The sequence below is a fragment of the Lissotriton vulgaris genome, chromosome 3_1, assembly GCF_964263255.1.
Source record: "Lissotriton vulgaris chromosome 3_1, aLisVul1.2, whole genome shotgun sequence".
Lineage (NCBI taxonomy): Eukaryota > Metazoa > Chordata > Amphibia > Caudata > Salamandridae > Lissotriton > Lissotriton vulgaris.
Genome location: NC_141689.1, coordinates 1,139,958,366 through 1,139,977,222, shown reverse-complemented (window position 1 = coordinate 1,139,977,222; position 18,857 = coordinate 1,139,958,366). Strand labels below are relative to the sequence as shown.

Sequence of the window (18,857 nt, the reverse complement as noted above, 5' to 3'; positions counted from 1 at the left end):
ATTACTTAATTATATGTACCTCAAAGAAGGAAAAATGTGAGTTTAACTGTGGTAAAAATATTGAAACTAAGAAATGGGATAAAACTCTTAAGTGGCACACAAAGTATCTCGTAACACTAGATTTAGAAATATACTTTTTAGTGTATTGCACAGAATGAATTTCACCGCCACAGACTTTACATAAGATAAGAAAACGGTGCGGGAGCACACTACTTCACCTCCCAGCAGAGTCGCCCCTAGGCACCATGGTAGATGCAGTTCAGTTCGCCAAGCAAGTACACTTGGAAAGTCTCTTGAGTGTTTCACCAGGTGGGTGCAGATTAGTGCTGGCCATCTCTGGACACGTGTTTCTGGATTATTATCCGTCATCAGCAGAGATTAGGCAAAATTATTTGGGGTTGCTGAGCAGGCTGCCGTATTCTTGGATCGCAGTATCTCTCCAGGCGCGCAGGTGCCTCTCCACGAGCTCGTCAGCTCAAAGCTAAACAAGAAAACGGTGTGGGAGCACACTGCTTCACCTCCCAGCAGAGTCGCTCCTAGGCGAAAACAAGAAAACGGTGTGGGAGCACACTGCTTCACCTCCCAGCAGAGTTGCCCCTAGGCTAAACAAGAAAACGGTGTGGGAGCACACTGCTTCACCTCCCAGCAGTCACCCCTAGGCTAAACAAGATGCTACATAAGATGCAAGCCTACTAAGTAAGCCCTTTAAATGCGCTCAATGGATGCAATCTTTTTCCACCTTACATGGTCTTGCCCCTAAATAAGACTATTGTATGGATGTTGCTGATATGAATAGTAACTATTATTTCCACCTGATGAGCATCCCTCATAAGGCGCTTATACAAGTAATCATGATATACTTCTAAGAAAGAGTTTATCTGAATATGAAAAGAGTTATGTTATTTGATGTGAATTGATAAATTAATAATACATTGCTTAAATCTATTAGTTGATATCAGGCACAATGTCCCTATTTTTTGTAGCACAATATATCTGTATTCCGTATGTAATATGTACTGTTCTAAATGTTTCTATTAAGTTATAGTGTAAAATAAAAAAATAAATACATAAGGAAAATACTGACCCTGCTTTGCAAGTATGAAGGAAGTGAAAGGGAGAGAGCATCACTCGCATATGCACATTTCGTGTTTCTTGCCTAAAGACTAAGTAAATGAATTGTTCATTTATAAATTTATAAAGCAAAGAATTATTGTTCAGACGTTTGATTTTCCGTTCCTAGCTTCACCTTCTTAGTCCAGCTTCTTAGGGTCTTGACCTCAAATACATTTACTTTTGTAGGGTTTTGCGTCCCCTTTTTTGCATTCTACATATATATGTCAAGTATCAGATAGGTTGCACTGTACTCTTGATAGACAGGGTCTGGGAGTTGTTTACATATCTTGGAAGACACAGATGTACTAAGTAAATATATCCTCTGCTTGTTCTCTAGCCCCTGCCCTGCGGGGGTAATTTCCCAATGGTGCGAGGGGCCAGGGGGGTGAGCGCGGCTCCTCGGTTCGTGTGACGAGACCAGCTCGTCATGAGTCACGGTGGAGCTGAGCTCATGACGAGCTGGTCTCGTCACGACCCCACCCACTGATTAATTCAGCCGCACAGGCGGGGAATCAAGCGTGCGTGGGCGGAGCAGAGCCGTTATGGCGAGCTGGTCCCGTCATGAGCACCGCACAGGCTAGACTACATTGTACATAACAGAGCACAGTAAAAAAAAGCTTCACTACTGACTTTAAGGCAGATACTGTCCAGGGATGAAAAAAAGTCTTGTGGGCAGCATGTGACTATCTATGTCTCTCGTAATTTTAATATCCCTGACGTATGAAAAGTTTCAGTATCTGTCATGCAGTGGCAACACAGGGACATGCAGTTTAAATTACTCCCCCTTAAGTTCCATCTAGTTATTAAAATGCAAGAATTCTTTCCTCTCAACGTTCCCTCTGTCCTTGAAATAATATTTATTTCTCTAGCCATATAATTTCTATATGCTGCCTAGCTCATTAAAGTACACCACTCAATTTATCCAGGACTTTCACATAGTTCTCCTATCCTTCATCAGTGCAAGTGTCACTGCTGACTTCCTGACTATTGAATACTGCAGGAGCTATGATAGATTGCTATTGACCCGCCTACGCCTTGGCATCTTTCACACTAGGGTTACCTTCCCAAAAATTAACGACTGTTATCCAGTATTAGGGGTGTCTTTCATAGATTCACATGCCTGAATCATTCCCCGTCGTCGAGACGGGAGCCTCCGGTAAATAAAAAAGTAATGTCCATAGACATACATAGAGAGAAAGGGTCCAAGGGTCTCCCCTTAGTAGCCTTTCCTTGTCCTTATGTAAAAAGGACCAAAATCTCACAGTCAGCCAATCAGCTCCGACCTCCCTCTAGAACCTTCCTGGGAGGAGCCTCAGTCCCTCAGATTTTCTACCGCACGTTGTGCTAGGGAGTCTCCAGCCTGAGCTCTCCTCAGGATTACCCTAAATTCATCAAACTTTCTTTGAAAGTGTTCTCTGAACCCTCAAAACTCTTCAAGGACTTCTTCACCACACTGTCCTGACAGTAAGTGTGTTTTTCTACTGCTTCTTCCATGTCTGACTCAAAGAAGAAAGCCCTGTTCAGGGCCTGCTCTTCCTGTAGCTAGAAAAGAATACATGTGGATGATCAGCACGACCTGTGCTTGTATTGCCTTTACCCGGACCATAATTCGGACAAATGCAAAATCTGTAGGTCTTTTCCAAAAAAGACCGTGAGAGACAGGGAAGGTCGCCTTCTGATTTGGTTGGACAGGCTTAAGGACAGAGACAATCTGGACTCCTCTGTGAGCAGTGTTTCCAGGACCTCTGCTGTCTCAAAAAAGAGGCCTAGGGAAGCTTCCGCGGGCCCCTCAGACACTCCTCCTACGAAGACCCACAAAAAGTCTTCAGAGGCGAGATCTGCGTCATCTTCTGTGTCTGCTAAGGAGGATAAAACTTTCAAAAGGCCTGCTCCGTCCTCTAGACAAGCCCAGAGGACTACCTCAGTCACAACCACAGTGTCTACCACATCAGCGTCGTCGCCCTCAGCGTCGACGACGACGACTACGTCCTCCTCATCTTCAGGTAGACCTGTTTCTTCCATTATTCTCCTAAAATCGTCGTCGACGACGAAGACCATGTCGACAACGAAGACTACACCGTCGACGACGCCGTCGTCAGCGACGAGCCCATCGTCGTCGAAACCGTCGACGACGAGAGTGTCGACGAGAGACTCGTCGACGAGGATATCGTCTACGAAGGCACCGTCGGCGAAGACGTCGACGACGACTTCGCAGTCGTCGACGACCAAGATCCCATCGTCCACTCCCCCTCGTCGACGACTCCGTCGACGAAAGGCTCGTCGTCGATGACCCCGTCGACGAAGACCCCGTCGACGAAGGGCTCGACGACGGCACCGAAGACTCCGTCGACGACGGACTCGACGACGACACCGTCGACGGACGACTCGTCGTCGAAGGGAGCACTGCAGGAGCCATGGAAAAAATCGAAACTGGTAGAGGCACCAACCCTGATGCTGCCACCGTCAACGGTCCCCTTGACGACGACAGGCTCTGCCATGCAGTCTGGCAAACCATACAAACCACAAATTACCCCGGAAACGACGTCTCCAAGCAAAGTGGAAAAACAACCACCTCAAGAAATTTTCCAAAGCGAGGAATCCGAAGAGGATGACCATCTGGATCCCGCAACTTCGGTCTCAGACCTTCACATAAAATGCCAAAGCACTGATGAGGAACTGGAAGACTTCACCTATCAGGAACACTCCGTCCATACCAGTGTCCGCACAGAAGTCACCCCCATGATATGCTTACCAGCGGCCCTGGTTGATGACTTACGATTCCTTGTGCAAGACTATAAGCAACGCTTTCCGGAGGCGGACAGAGGCGGTGAAGCGCCTAAGAGTCCCGCGCCAGAGGACAAGGGGATTCAGACACCTTCAGTCCACGTACAGGTGTCCGCACCAAAACAAACTCAGCTTCACCATCAAACCCACCATGACATCCAGCCTCAGGTGGTGGTCTCTTCGGACGATGAGGAGGAGGAGGAAGAACTGGAGGAAGGAGAGGTCCAGGAGGTACACTCGGACCACTCAGACCAGGATGATGAGGATGAATATATAGCATCATCCCCAGCTTCACCACAACCACGTCAAGCGGACTCCCCCCCGGTGGACATTGCCGGCTTCCACAAGCTTGTGGAGAGAGCAGCGAAGAGATTCCACATGGTGGTGGAATCCACAGAAACAGACTGTTTCCTGCACGACTTTAAGGAACAGACTCAAAAATCCGCAAAAGCTGTTCCAATCATAGAATTTTTGTGGGAACAAGGAAAGAAGTTAATGCTAACTCCTGCTTCTGTGCCGGCGGTGGTCCCACGCCTAGATAAGAAATACAGAGCGCCACTCACTGCGGCGGCTTGCCTCAATGGTCACCCCAAACCGGACTCGGTAGTGACGCAAGCGGCCCAGAAACACTCCTGCAACCCTTCCTCACCGCTGTCCGCTCCCCCGGACAAGGAGGGCAGGAAACTTGACACGATTGGAAAACGTTTCACATCCACATCGGCCATGTCCATCAAGGTGGCCAACTCCATTGCCTTGTTGGGGCGTTACAATCGCCAGCTGTGGGAGGACATTGCCCCTTACGTGAAGGAACTACCTGACAAAGTCCAGGGTGAGGTGAAAGCGCTCCTCGTGGAAGGTCAATCTTCTGCAGCGGAACTCATAGACTGTGCTATCGACACAGCCATGACAGGCTTCCGTCAACTCGCGGGAGCTGCTGTACTGAGACGACAAGGATGGCTAAGAGCGACTTCATTCCGCCAGGAAGTCCAAGCAAAGGTTCTGGACATGCCCTTCGACGGCCAGCACCTGTTTGGAGAAAAAATCGACGAGGCTCTGCAGGCCATTAAGAAGGACACAGACACGGCAAGGGCACTGGGCACTCTGCAGTCTAGAAACCAGTCCTTTCCGGGCAGCAGGCCCAGAGGTCAGTCCTCCTATCGAGGCTCATATCAGAACAGGTCCTCGTTCTCATATAATCACAAAGGCCAGTACCAAAACAAACAACAGCAAGGCCGACAGTCTTCATTTGGAAGATCGACCTACAGAGGTAAAAATACCAAGAGGGGCGCTGGCGGCCGCCAGTGACCGACTACTCCAGCCAGTCCAAACACCCTCTCCATCCTTTCAAATTGGAGGAAAGCTGACCCGTTTCCTCAACAATTGGCAGTACATCACCACGGACCGGTGGGTTCTTCAAATTATTCGATTCGGCCACTCTCTCGAATTCACCTCCATCCCTCCCAATACCCCTCCACGCAGACGGACACACAAACACCCACGCCTGCTTCTGAAGGAGCTTTCGACAATGCTACAAAAAGGAGCAATCGAAAAGGTTCCGGCACACTCAAAGGGGAAAGGATTTTACTCCCACTTCTTTCTTGTACAACAAAAAGAAAACAAGTGGAGGCCCATCCTGGATCTCCGGGCACTCAACACCTTCCTGCGGAGCCAATCGTTCAGGATGGTGACGATTCAAGAAATCCTGGGCATTCTAGAAGAAGGAGATTTCATGGTATCACTGGATCTCCAGGATGCATACTACCACATCCCCATCCTCAGAAATCACCGGAAATTCCTAAGATTCGAGGTGGCGGGCCGTCACTATCAGTTCAAAGTCCTGCCGTTCGGCCTCAAGTCCGCGCCGCGCATTTTCACGAAATGCCTTGCGCCAGTGGCAGCCTTCCTGCGTCAACTGGGCCACCAGGTCTTCCCCTACCTAGACGACTGGCTGGTGAAAGCACCCTCACCTGGAGACGCAATCACATCCTCCAACGCCTGCACCAATCTCTTTCAAAATCTGGGATTGACGCTCAATCTCAAAAAATCCTGCATGGTCCCCGCAACGAAGATTACCTTCCTAGGGGCCACGTTGGACACAGAGTGCACAAGAGCCTTCCCCTCGAAAGAGAGGACAGACAAGATATTATCTCTGGCCACGGCTGTGGCAACGACAACGCACCTGAAAGTTCGGACTTACACCTCCCTCCTGGGGATGATGTCTTCCTGCATACTTCTCATCCCGCACTGCAGGCTCAGAATGCGGCCCTTGCAGGAGGCACTCGCGAGCCAATGGACTCAAAGCACCGGCTCCTTCGAAGACATCATTCGGATCACACCGAAAATTTCCAAAGCTCTGCAATGGTGGACACGTCGCCGGAATCTAACTGTGGGCTTACCGTTTCTCCTTCCAGCATCACCGCTGGTGATAACAACAGACGCCTCCCTAGAGGGATGGGGCGCGGTGCTCCAGGACCTACAGATCAGCGGCAAATGGGACTCTCAAGAGCAATCGCTCCATATAAACCTCTTGGAGCTAAGAGCCGTGTATCTAGCTCTCCAAGCCTTCTTGCCCCGCATCCAGAAATCCCCAGTGCTCGTCAGGACAGACAACACCACGACGATGCACTATCTAAACAAACAAGGGGGAACGCGTTCGCTCTCTCTCTCTCACGCGAATCGCAAAGGATCTGGAACTGGCTAGTGCTGCACGAAATCCAACTCAAAGCGGAATATGTCCCGGGAAAGGACAATACCATCGCGGACGCCCTGAGCAGGCAAAAGTCCCTCTCCCACGAGTGGGAACTATCAGACAGCGCCCTCGCTCACATCTTCTCTCTTTGGGGAGTCCCAAACATCGACCTCTTTGCCACCAAGAGGAACGCCAAATGCCCAAGCTACGCAAGTTGGCATCCCCAACAAGGATCACTAGGAAATGCATTTTCCATCGGATGGTACAGCGCCTTTGCATACGCCTTTCCTCCATTCCCGATGATCCCACGGCTCCTCAGGAAGATGAAAGTGGAACCATGTACCCTGATCCTGATTGCCCCGTTCTGGCCGAGGCAACACTGGTTCTCGGATCTGCTTCGACTCTCCATCAGATCACCGATTCGCCTGAACCAACACCCGGCCCTTCTGACGATGTCCAACGGGCAAGTCCAGCACCCGAACCTCCAATCGCTCAAATTATCAGCCTGGCTCCTGAGCACAGAGAGTTCGGTGGCCTGAATATCCCACAAGACTGCAGGGATGTACTAGCCAAAGCAAGGGCAGACAGTACGAACAAGACCTACTGTCTCAAATGGAAGAGGTTCTGCATTTGGTGTTCAGACCAAGGCCTACGGCCCCTCGCCATCACACCTGGACAGATATTACCATACCTCCTGCATTTGGCCCAGTCGGGACTGGCGCATGCGTCCATCAAGGTTCACCTGGCAGCAATCTCGAGGTTCACCAGAACGGTCACAGGACCTTCTCTGTGGTCTAGTCGGTTAGTCAAGCAATTCCTCAAAGGGCTATACAGATCCTTTCCGAGGCCTCGGAAAGTACCTCCCACATGGCAGCTTAACCTGGTACTCAACCAGCTCATGCGTCACCCGTTTGAGCCCATTCACCGGGCTTCTCTTAAACACATCTCATGGAAAACAGCGCTCTTGCTCGCTCTAACTTCGGCCAGAAGGGTTAGCGAGCTGCAAGCCTTGTCCATTCAGGAACCATATATGCAATTCAGACATGACAGGGTGATACTGCGACCAAACCCTAAGTTCATTCCAAAAGTACCTTCGGACTTTCATCTCAACGAACCAATAGTCCTTAGGTCCTTCTTCGCCAACCCTTCCACATCAGCGGAAAGGTCGCTGCATTCTTTGGACCTTATGAGGTGCCTAAAGTTCTACCTTGACAAGACTAAGGCTCTCAGGAAATCCTCACAGCTGTTCGTGGCATCCAGCAGACCACGAATGGGCATGCCCCTCACGAAGCAAAGCATCTCCAGATGGATCTCCTCGGCGATTTCATTCTGCCACGACAAGGCCGGCCGGCCTTTGAATGACCGTGTTCTGGCTCACTCGACCAGAGCGATGTCCACGTCAGCAGCACTGTTCGCTGGAGTGCCGATCCTGGACATCTGCAGAGCGGCGACTTGGAAGTCACCGCATACTTTCTCCAGACACTACTGCCTGGATATCGAACTCCAGAAGGATGCGGCAGTGGGCCAGGCGGTGCTTCGCCATCTCTTTCAGTAAGGTGAGCCTTCCTACATCCCGCCTTCCAGGTATGCACATTATTGCTCTGATGATATTCTGTCTATGCTGTCTCTTATTGTATGATATTTTATGCATTATCTACCATGACGGCAGAGCAACTCTGTTTTACAAATGTGCTACTATGATTGCTAGCTATTCTGATTCAGGCATGTGAATCTATGAAAGACACCCCTAATACTGGATAAGAAATGCGTTACTTACCTGTAACAGCAGTTATCCAGTATTGGTGTCTTTCATAGATTCACATGCAACCCTCCCGCCTCCCCTGGAAGGACTCACTTCCCTCTAGGACTATATTACGCCAACCTAGCTGGGTGCGTACGAAAATCTGAGGGACTGAGGCTCCTCCCAGGAAGGTTCTAGAGGGAGGTCGGAGCTGATTGGCTGACTGTGAGAGTTTGGTCCTTTTTACATGAGGACAAGGAAAGGCTTCTAAGGGGAGACCCTTGGACCCTTTCTCTCTATGTATGTCTATGGACATTACTTTTTTATTTACCGGAGGCTCCCGTCTCGACGACGGGGAATGATTCAGGCATGTGAATCTATGAAAGACACCAATACTGGATAACTGCTGTTACAGGTAAGTAACGCATTTCGTCCCGCACCTTATGTTTATGCCCATGTGATAACATCTCTGCTCAGACGACAATTCATGTTATGTTTTTTTGCAAGTTTTATTCTATGCCCAGGAAAAAATGGATTTTACCAATTTTAATGAGTTATGGCTTAAGACAATGCCGTCCCGCCCTTCTAAAGTTCCAATATCTGAATGACAGATCCGTGATTGATCACATTGTTAAATACTTGAAAGGGGTGGTCAGACAACGGCTGACAATGGATGGTCCCATCTTTTCTTAAAACATCGCTTGAATTCTTATTCTGTATATATACATGAAATGTACGTTTTTATTTCTTATTATGTTTTGTGCTTTTATGGTTTAACAACTTTTTAAATCGAATAAAACGTATTCTGATCTGATCTGACTTCCTGACTATTCTTGACACGTTCTGGAAGGGCGAACACCTGCTGGCATTCAGGGAAAAAGCAGCATTTCTCCAGTATTGGGGTGTCTTTCATAGATTCACATGCTTGAATATTCCCCGTCGTCGGAGTGGGAGTCCCACGGTAAATAAATTAGCAATAAATACTAAATATATAATAATATATAATAAATATATATATACATAATAAGGAAAAACCCAAAAAATGCATACAAGAAGCATCTGGTACCTAACCAAAAAGTTCCACATAGGAATGCATGGGAATATAAAAGTTCCAATGCAGCCTATCCTTGTCATTATGTTAGTCCAAACTGCAGCCAATCAGGCGCCAGCAGCCCTCTAGAACCTTCTCCTCAGAGCTCAAGCCCTCAGATTTTCTACCGCACGTCGTGTGTAAGGGAGTCTCCCTGAGCTCTGCTCAGTTTTCTTCTCTTCAAGTGTTTCCAGTTTCTCCACAATGTCTTCAAGTAAGAAGTCTCTCTTCAGAGCTTGTTCATCCTGTGGAAAGCTGAGATTATTTCATGACGACCCACACAGTAAGTGTATTTACTGCCTTTACCCGGACCATGAAGTGGGAACCTGTAAGCTCTGTAAAAAATTCTCAGAGAAAACTCTTAAGGACAGAGAAGGCCGCTTACTAGTTTGGCTTCAAAGGCTGAAGGACAAGGACAATATACTTTCTGATGCTGAAAGTCTTGTGTCAGGCCGTTCTAAAGCAGCTTCTAAGCGTGGTAGTGTGCAGGAGGTGCCTTCCCCATTTCTTAAAAAGAGGAAACTATCCCTCGCTTTGACCCCTGCGGTGTCTTCACCATTACCTACCACGTCTGGGCCCACGAGACTTAGCTCTCAGGCTCCTTCTGCTTCAAATTCCAGTTTTTCTGTGAAGAAAACGGATTTTCCGTCGACGACGGTAGTTTCAGCTCCGTCGACGAGAATGGCTGTCTCTGGATCAAAATCGACGACGACAGTCACGACGACGCTGGCCTCTGGATCGTCGTCGGCTTCGGTGTCGACGTCTTCGTCGTCGATGAGAGTGGTTCTCAGTTCTAAGACCGTTTCTTCTTTGATTCCAATTTCATCTTCGTCGACGAAGAGAGTTCACTCGTCGACGACCCGGTCGTCGTCGACTAGAGGATCGAAGACTCTGGGTCCGTCTACGCCCTCGACGACGAGCGCACCGTCGACGTCTGTCCCGTCGACGAGAGGACCTGTTCCATCTGTCCCGTCGTCGACCGCTCCGTCGACGACCGCTCCATCGATGACCGCTCCGTCGACGACCGTTCCGTCGACGACGGCTCCGTCGACAAAGACATTGAAAGTGAAGGTTCCGTCGACGACGACGACGATGCCCATGAAGATTACTCCGTCTACGGTCTCCTCGTCGGCGACGGCATCCAAGACAGTTCCCTCGCAGAAGACGACTGATGTCATGCCATCGACGCATACGCAGGACACAGTTTCCACGCCAGCCTCTTCATTTGCTTCAATGCCTTTATTGACTCTACAGTCCAGCAAATCTGTCCAGTTCGGGACTTTTACAGAAGGAGAAATGATTAATCCTCCATCTCCTTTGTTTGCTACTGATTCAGATCAAGAGTCTGATGACCAAGCTCAAAGTCTTTCGGACTTGAACATTAAATGCCAAGAATTCAGTAACGACGAAGAGGATCAGTATGGCCAACATCAAGCAACTCACCCTCAAGTACCAGCTGCGATGTTGCCTATGTCAATGATATCGAACCTCCAAAGTATGTTGGAAGATTACAATCGGCGTTTCCCACCATCTCCACAGGTTACCGCTGTCCCATCGGTGTTGAACCCAGTTACGGAGCCAGCACTGGCTCCTCCGCAACCGGCGCCGCCTGTTACTGTTAACAGGAGTACATCAGTTCGAGTTCACACAACCATTTATCCAGATGATGATGATGACGAGAATCCTCCAGAGCGTGAGGATGGAGAAGTTTCTGATGTGGATGAGGATGGTGAAGAACATTTAGCGGAGTGGTATGACTATCGTGCTCAGACACCATCCCCTTCTCAGGTGCCACCAGGGGATTCTCCTCCAGTGGATATTGCAGGCTTCCACCAATTAATGGACAGGGCGACGCAACGGTTCAAATTACCACGAGCCCACAGAGAGGAAGATTGCTTCCTATATGATTTCAAGAACCAACCATTGAAACAGATACACACAGTCCCAATTATAAACTTCATCTGGACTGAAGGGGTCAAATTAATGAAAACGCCTAACTCTTTACCAGCACAACTGCCGAGGTTGGAAAAGAAATACAAGGCGCCTGTAGGATCTCCAGCATGCCTTACAGGTCAACCTAAGCCCGATTCTGTTGTCACGCAGGCAGCTCAAAGAGGTTCGAAGAATCCAGCGTCTACAATCACCGCTCCTCTAGACCGAGAAGGCTGTCGCCTAGATGCTATTGGGCGTAAATTTTCCTCCATGTCCTCTACAACGGTTCGAGTAGCTAACACTATGGCTATCTTAGGTCGTTATGACCGTCAGGCTTGGGCTGATATGTCCGCCTATGTGGCATTACTCCCGGATGCTTCCAAGGCAGAAGCACAGAAAATTCTGCAAGAAGGAGAAAGAACTGCAGAGGAACTCATTGATTGTGCAGTGGATGTGGCCTGCACTGGTTTTCGCCAACTCGCTGGAGCGGCCGTCCTGCGTCGACAAGGTTGGCTACGCTCAACTTCGTTTCGACAGGAAGTTCAGACAAGAATCCTGGATATGCCATATGACGGCGAGTCATTATTTGGAGCGCATATTGATGAAGCGCTACAATCCATAAAAAAGGACACGGACACTGCACGTGCTTTGGGTACCCTTCAATTTAAGAAGCAGCCCTTTCGGGGTGCTCGAGGACGTGGCACTACATCCACTTTTCGTGGAGGAAGCAGTCAATATCGGTCCTTTAACCAAGGTAACCAACGTTTCACCGGTAACTGTCAACAGTCTTCCCGTCAGCAACCTGCCAGAAATTACAGAGGAAAGTCCACTTTCAGGGGACAATCCAACAAACGTCAATGACTTGTCTGTCGAACGGAGAATTGGAGGTCAAATCTCTCTGTTTGGTTCTCAATGGTCCTCCATTACTACGGACCGTTGGGCACTCGACATTGTGAAAAAAGGCCATGCATTGGAATTTGTCGAGGTACCTCCTCCAACGCCACCTTCCGGACCGCCACCTCCGCACCTCAAGGAACTATTTCATCAAGTTCGCCTTCTCATTCAAAAGGGTGCGGTGGAAGTAGTACCAAAGTCTCAGAGAGGGAAGGGGTTTTACTCCCGTTTTTTCCTTGTCGTCAAGAAGAACGGAGAATGGAGACCCATACTGGACTTGAGAGCACTCAATCACTATCTCAAGGATCAGACCTTCCGTATGCTAACGCTTACAGAAATCTTGCGTTTACTCTCAGTCGGAGATTTCATGACAACCATCGATCTCCGAGACGCTTACTTCCATGTCCCAATTCTCGCAGGTCATCGAAAGTTCCTGCGCTTCAAGGTGGGGCACCTTCATTTCCAATTCAAGGTCCTTCCATTTGGCCTCCGGTCGGCCCCCCGAGTCTTTACAAAGATGTTGGCTCCGGTCATGGCCTTTCTTCGTCTCCAAGGCATCCAGATATTCCCATATCTCGACGACTGCCTCCTGAAATCGCAATCCCGCTCACAATTCCAACACCATACTTCCATTTGTCAGACAGTATTCCGTTCCTTGGGTCTGTCCATCAATCTGGAGAAATCTCAATTGCAGCCAACAACTTGCAAGGATTTCCTAGGAGCAACGCTGGACACCAAACTAGCAAAGGCGTTTGTCTCCCGGGAACGTCAGCAAAGGATTCTCCGACTAGTTTCGCTACTTCTGGCAAAGAAGTGCGCTTCAGTCCGTTTGTTGAAGTCCTTTCTAGGGATGGCTTCGTCGTGCATCGCTCTTGTCCCTCATTGCCGACTACGAGCACGACCTATCCAACAGGCTCTGGACTAACAGTGGCGTCAAGTCACAGGTTCCTTCAACGATCAGGTTTCCATCACCGTTCCCATGAAGAAAGCGCTCATATGGTGGGCACAACCACACCAGCTAGCGGCAGGCACGTCCTTTCTGTTCAACACCCCGGATCTAACTTTAACGACGGATGCATCCCTGGAGGGCTGGGGAGCTCACCTCCAAGACCTTTCCATCAAGGGGAAATGGACTTTGCATTAAAAGACCTGGCACATCAACAAATTGGAGCTCATGGCTATCTTTTTGGCCCTGAAATCGTTTCAACCAGTGCTGCAAGGGGAGTCGGTTCTCATACAGACGGACAACACAACCTGCATGCGTTATATAAACAAGCAGGGCGGAACAAGGTGTCCGGTGTTATCCCGCCTGGCAGAGGTGATTTGGGACTGGTCCATCAATCATCAAATCACAATCACCGCAGTTCATCTTCCAGGGTTGTCCAACCTTCTGGCGGATTCCCTAAGCAGATCCAGATCATCCAACCACGAGTGGGAACTCCACCAGCCAACACTCGATATGGTCTTTCGTCGTTGGGGATTTCCGGAAATCGACCTCTTTGCAGCTCCAGAGAACCGCAAATGCCCCGCTTACGCAAGCTGGCATCCCCACAAAGGATCCCAAGGCAATGCCCTTTTGATGGATTGGTCGAATCTCTTCGTCTACGCCTTTCCTCCGATCCCTCTAGTGCCACGAGTACTTTGGAAGATTCGGAGGGAACCCTGCCACATCCTTCTGATTGCTCCCAGGTGGCCACAACAGGCGTGGTTCTCAGAGCTGCTACTCCTGTCTCAATGCAAACCCATTCTTCTTCATCCTCGAATGGATCTTCTCTCCATGAACAGGGGTCAAATCTACCATCCAGACCCCTCTTCCCTGAGCTTGTCAGCCTGGAACCTGAACACTGTGAATTTGCACATCTAACCATCCCTCAGGAGTGTCGTAACATCCTTGCTCAGGCCAGGGCTCCATCAACTATAAAGACCTATAAGTTGAAATGGAAACGCTTTTGCCACTGGTGTGCGGACGCCGGAGTACATCCTTTGCGTGCCACGCCCGCTGAGCTCCTCCCTTTCTTTCTCCAACTGGCTCAGTCGGGTTTGTCACATTCTACTTTAAGAGTATTTCTGGCGGCAATATCACGCTTCCGCCATGATGGCTCCGCCTCCCTATGTTCATCCAGGTTAGTACGTCAATTTTTCAAGGGACTTCTTCGGACTTTTCCTCCAGTTCGGCGTCCCCCTCCCGAGTGGCGCCTCAACATTGTCCTATCACAATTAATGACTGCACCTTTTGAACCAATCCATAAGGCAGGCCTCAAGTATGTCACCTGGAAGGTCGCGCTTTTACTTGCTTTGACGTCTTCACGTCGAGTGAGTGATATGCATGCATTCACGATCAAACCACCATTTCTACAGTTTAAACCGGATTCTGTGCTTTTACGCACTAACCCTACTTGTCTTCCAAAAGTGCCTTCAGACTTCCATATTAATGAGCCTGTTATACTGAAGTCTTTCTTTGCCAACCCGCAATCTCCTGCGGAACAACGCTTGCACTCTTTGGACATTAGAAGATGTTTAAAGTTTTACATCAGCAGAACAGCCCAGTTCCGAAAATCGGAGCAGCTCTTTGTGGCCTATGGCCGCTTTCAAAAAGGGCGACCAGTCACCAAACCTACAGTAGCCCGCTGGGTTGCTTCGGCGATTGCTTTCTGCCATCAGAAGGCGGGAAAGCCTTTACAGACTGCAGTACGGGCCCACTCTACCAGGTCTATGGCCTCTTCGACTGCACTCTTTGCCGGAGTTCCATTGCATCAGATTTGCAGAGCAGCCACGTGGTCCAGCAGGCACACGTTCACAAAGCACTACAATCTGGGTGCCATGGCTGAAGGAGATACCCCAGTGGGACAAGCTGTGCTCTGTAATCTTTTTCAATAAGGTGAGCCTCTGTTCTACCCTCCTCCTAATAGTTTCCAGTCTTATGCATGTCTTCTCTATGTATACATATAGTTGTATAACTTCTATGGCATGGGTTATTACACCTGTAGATTCCAACCTTTTGTTTATACATGGCATTCTGGAAACTTTGTGTTGGGATACGGACTGCTAACTATTCTATATTCAAGCATGTGAATCTATGAAAGACACCCCAATACTGGAGAAGAACAATTGTTACTTACCTGTAAACAGGTGGTTCTCCAGTATTGGTGTCTTTCATAGATTCACATGCGACCCTCCCATCCTCCCCTCAGAGGCTCTCTTCTCCTCATAGACTCTGTGGTCACTCTTGTGCTACGAAAATCTGAGGGCTTGAGCTCTGAGGAGAAGGTTCTAGAGGGCTGCTGGCGCCTGATTGGCTGCAGTTTGGACTAACATAATGACAAGGATAGGCTGTATTGGAACTTTTATATTCCCATGCATTCCTATGTGGAACTTTTTGGTTAGGTACCAGATGCTTCTTGTATGCATTTTTTGGGTTTTTCCTTATTATGTATATATATATTTATTATATATTATTATATATTTAGTATTTATTGCTATTTTATTTACCGTGGGACTCCCACTCCGACGACGGGGAATATTCAAGCATGTGAATCTATGAAAGACACCAATACTGGAGAACCACCTGTTTACAGGTAAGTAACAATTGTTCTTATGTGTCACTATATCAACATTGTCATGCAGTCTTGTGATTATGGGGAAGCTTTTGTTAGGTCCTTAGTCTTTCTTAATTTTACTTATTCAACACAGGCAACTTAGGTTAAAATGCAGTTAAGGAAATCCACCTTTTCTGTACGTTCACCCTGTATTTTCCGTCTTTTGCAGGACTCTATATTTTTTTGCTGGTTTTAGAACTCTGCTCACTTTACCACTTTTAACCAGTAGTAAGTGTGTGTACTCCCCCCTTCAAACGTGGATGAATTGTCATTATCCAAATTGGTATGGTTAACTTAGCTGTAGGTCCCTGATATATGTTACAAAGCTTACCCAGCCTGTAAGTTGCATGTCACTAGTAGTCTGCAACACCTGTTGTGCCGTTCAGTACAGTGACAGTGTGAAATATGGCTTCATGCCTACTAGTGTTGTAGAGGCAAAACTGCAGTTCGACCTGTCAAAATAACCTGTTTTAACAGGCCAAATCTCGCTTTTAAATATTAACGAGTCACCCCTATATAGGCCTTGTTGCTAACAAGGCAGGGTGTATGGTATTTTAAAGTAGGGCATGTAGAAATGTAATGTTCAAATTCTCTTACAGTAACTACCATTTTTTTTCACTGTTGCAGGCCTAGCTGTCATATGTAGGAAACCACAGTACAGATAAACATTCTAATACTTTATCTCAGGAATTAAACTAGCTAGAAAAATAATTGATTAGCTATTTTGAAAAGTTGTTAAAAATCAAATTCAATAGTGAAGTTGGATTTTTAATGATATTAAGGAAAGGTCTCTTTTAGAAAGTTATAGTTTACCTGAAATTTCTAATGGCTAAATTTGCATTTGCTCTCCCACTTCGGCCAGCTAATAATTACCATTTGAATTGTTCTGAAAAAGGTGTGAAGTGTGTCCCAAGAGCAAACAATAGGCTGACATGAATAGACAGAGAAGGACTCCTTTGAACTTCCCAGAATAGGAAGGGTGGCTGCTCTAAGCACCCTATTTGACATCGCAGTGTCACTTTAAGGATTAATCTGACAAGAGTTGTGATTATTCCTTGAGGTGGCTAGTCACTTGCCTCAATTAATAATCCCATTTCCTGCACCTAACCATAACACCTACCCCCGCCCCCGGATATTCTAGTGGTCTTGTTACTGATCAGTGTAGTCGACTCTACCACACCCCTCCCCCAACACACATGCACACACACAGATACACCCTCCATGCTTCCTCCTCTCTCCATTGAGCGAATAGACCATTATTTAATGCCTTCGGTTTGGTAATTAACAATTACGTGCTAATTATTTTAGACCTGTTCTCAGATTGCACCTAAATATTTATTATCTTTGACAGAAACAATTTTATAATTCAGTTCACTTCAAGGGTTAACTGCTGTCAGATTATTGCTGTAAGGCTTAATAGATCTAATATGGATATTGTACTGATACCCTTGATATGGCAACAGATGTTGCTAAACAGGATAGCCCTGAAATGCAAAATAATGTAAATTTTCTTTTAAAATATTTATTGAAGTACTTGGCTGCCAGGGGTCTATAGAGAATACCCATGTTTTATGACCAGTTGTGCACTCACTAAAGCTTCCATCCCATCTCAGGTAGATCATGTTCTGATCCTCCATTCAGGTGTCTCAGTTGCATGGAGTCACTGGCCCTGCAGTGAAAAGAAACACATTGTTAGTAGGACGGACAGGCAGGTATGTGTTTCTGAGAAATTGGCTGCTGAACAATCTCTATGTCCTTTTCTAGGTAACCAGGTTATCTATTGTTCAGCCAAGAAGTCTGTTGAAGAAATGAAACATTATTGACAGACATGGTTATCTGCTGATCCGTGTATTAATATTAAACACCCTCTCTTGTGTTTTCCTAGGTAACAAAGATCGAAAGGCAGGTGATGAAGCCTTTGTATGACAGATACCGACTAGTCAAACAAATTCTGTACCGAGCGAGCACCATTCCTGTCATTGTGAGTTTGACTTTTCAGTTATTTTATGCATTATCCCCTATGTCGTTTTTCAAACTTGTTAGCTCACAGATATCTCATTTATTAAGTATAGAGATGAGGAGATACCACTTATACAGTTGCCATTATCCCTTCTTTAGCCTCATACCAATGCAAAATGCCATTTATTATGTATAGAAAGAGAATGCACCCATGTTTTATGGCTCATTGCCTTTGAGCAATACAACTGGGAAATAAATCCCAATGTGAAATAGAAAACCTACGGTTTTGCATTATTATAAGATGGGTTTGTGTCCCCATTGCATCCAAGAAGGGAGTATTAGCATTCTCAAGGATGTAACTTCTATAATTCATGTCTCAACGTGATTGTTGTTTGTGGCTGATCTGAAGATGTAATTTACCAGTCTGTCTCCTCCACGGACAGTTTTTCTATCAGTTGAGAGTTATGTTTGTTTCTTACTCTCAAATATCCTGTGGATCAAAGTGCTCCTTGGCACAAGCTGGTGTTGAATTATTACATAAAGCAGGCCCTTCAGAAGTTATTCCATCAACTGCTTGCAAACACTGGTATGAGTCTCATAGTCGAATAAACTGTTTTTCCCAGTCTAAAATAATAAATCAATGGATGTTTCTAAGATGGTGGGAAATAGATGTTCCTGAGAGTGAGTTGTAGCTCTGTTTGTGCATCTTCTGATGCTTACCACCATCGATTTAACTGAAATATTGATTCTTGACTCATTCAAAGCTCCACCACAAGTTATGACCGGTTGTTCAAGAAGCAGAACGCCCTGCAAATATTTGTCTGCTATAGTGTGTCAGTTCTCTTAACACCCAAGATATTTACACAAATTATCATTCAATGGTGATTAAGATAACAGCATACTGTCATGCTTTATCTGAACTAGTAAGATGGACACGCTTCTGTCATTGTAATTAGTTAATGAAACCACTGGGAGAGATGTAAAATTGGAATATCTTTTAATGCTCGCAACATTCCCAGTTCTTTTAAAATAGTAACGAGAGATGGACTAACTCCCAAG

The 18,857-nt window shown here is 47.1% G+C and overlaps 1 protein-coding gene across 1 annotated transcript in view; it reads left to right on the top strand.

Moving 5' to 3' along the window:
* FAM13A (family with sequence similarity 13 member A) overlaps nucleotides 1-18,857 on the top strand; it is a 1,072,469-nt gene that overhangs the window by 972,002 nt on the left and 81,610 nt on the right. Inside the window, exon 22 of the mRNA XM_086961617.1 lies at nucleotides 17,725-17,820. Coding sequence (XP_086817743.1) covers nucleotides 17,725-17,820 — 96 coding nt within the window. The remainder of the gene's footprint in view (nucleotides 1-17,724; nucleotides 17,821-18,857) is intronic.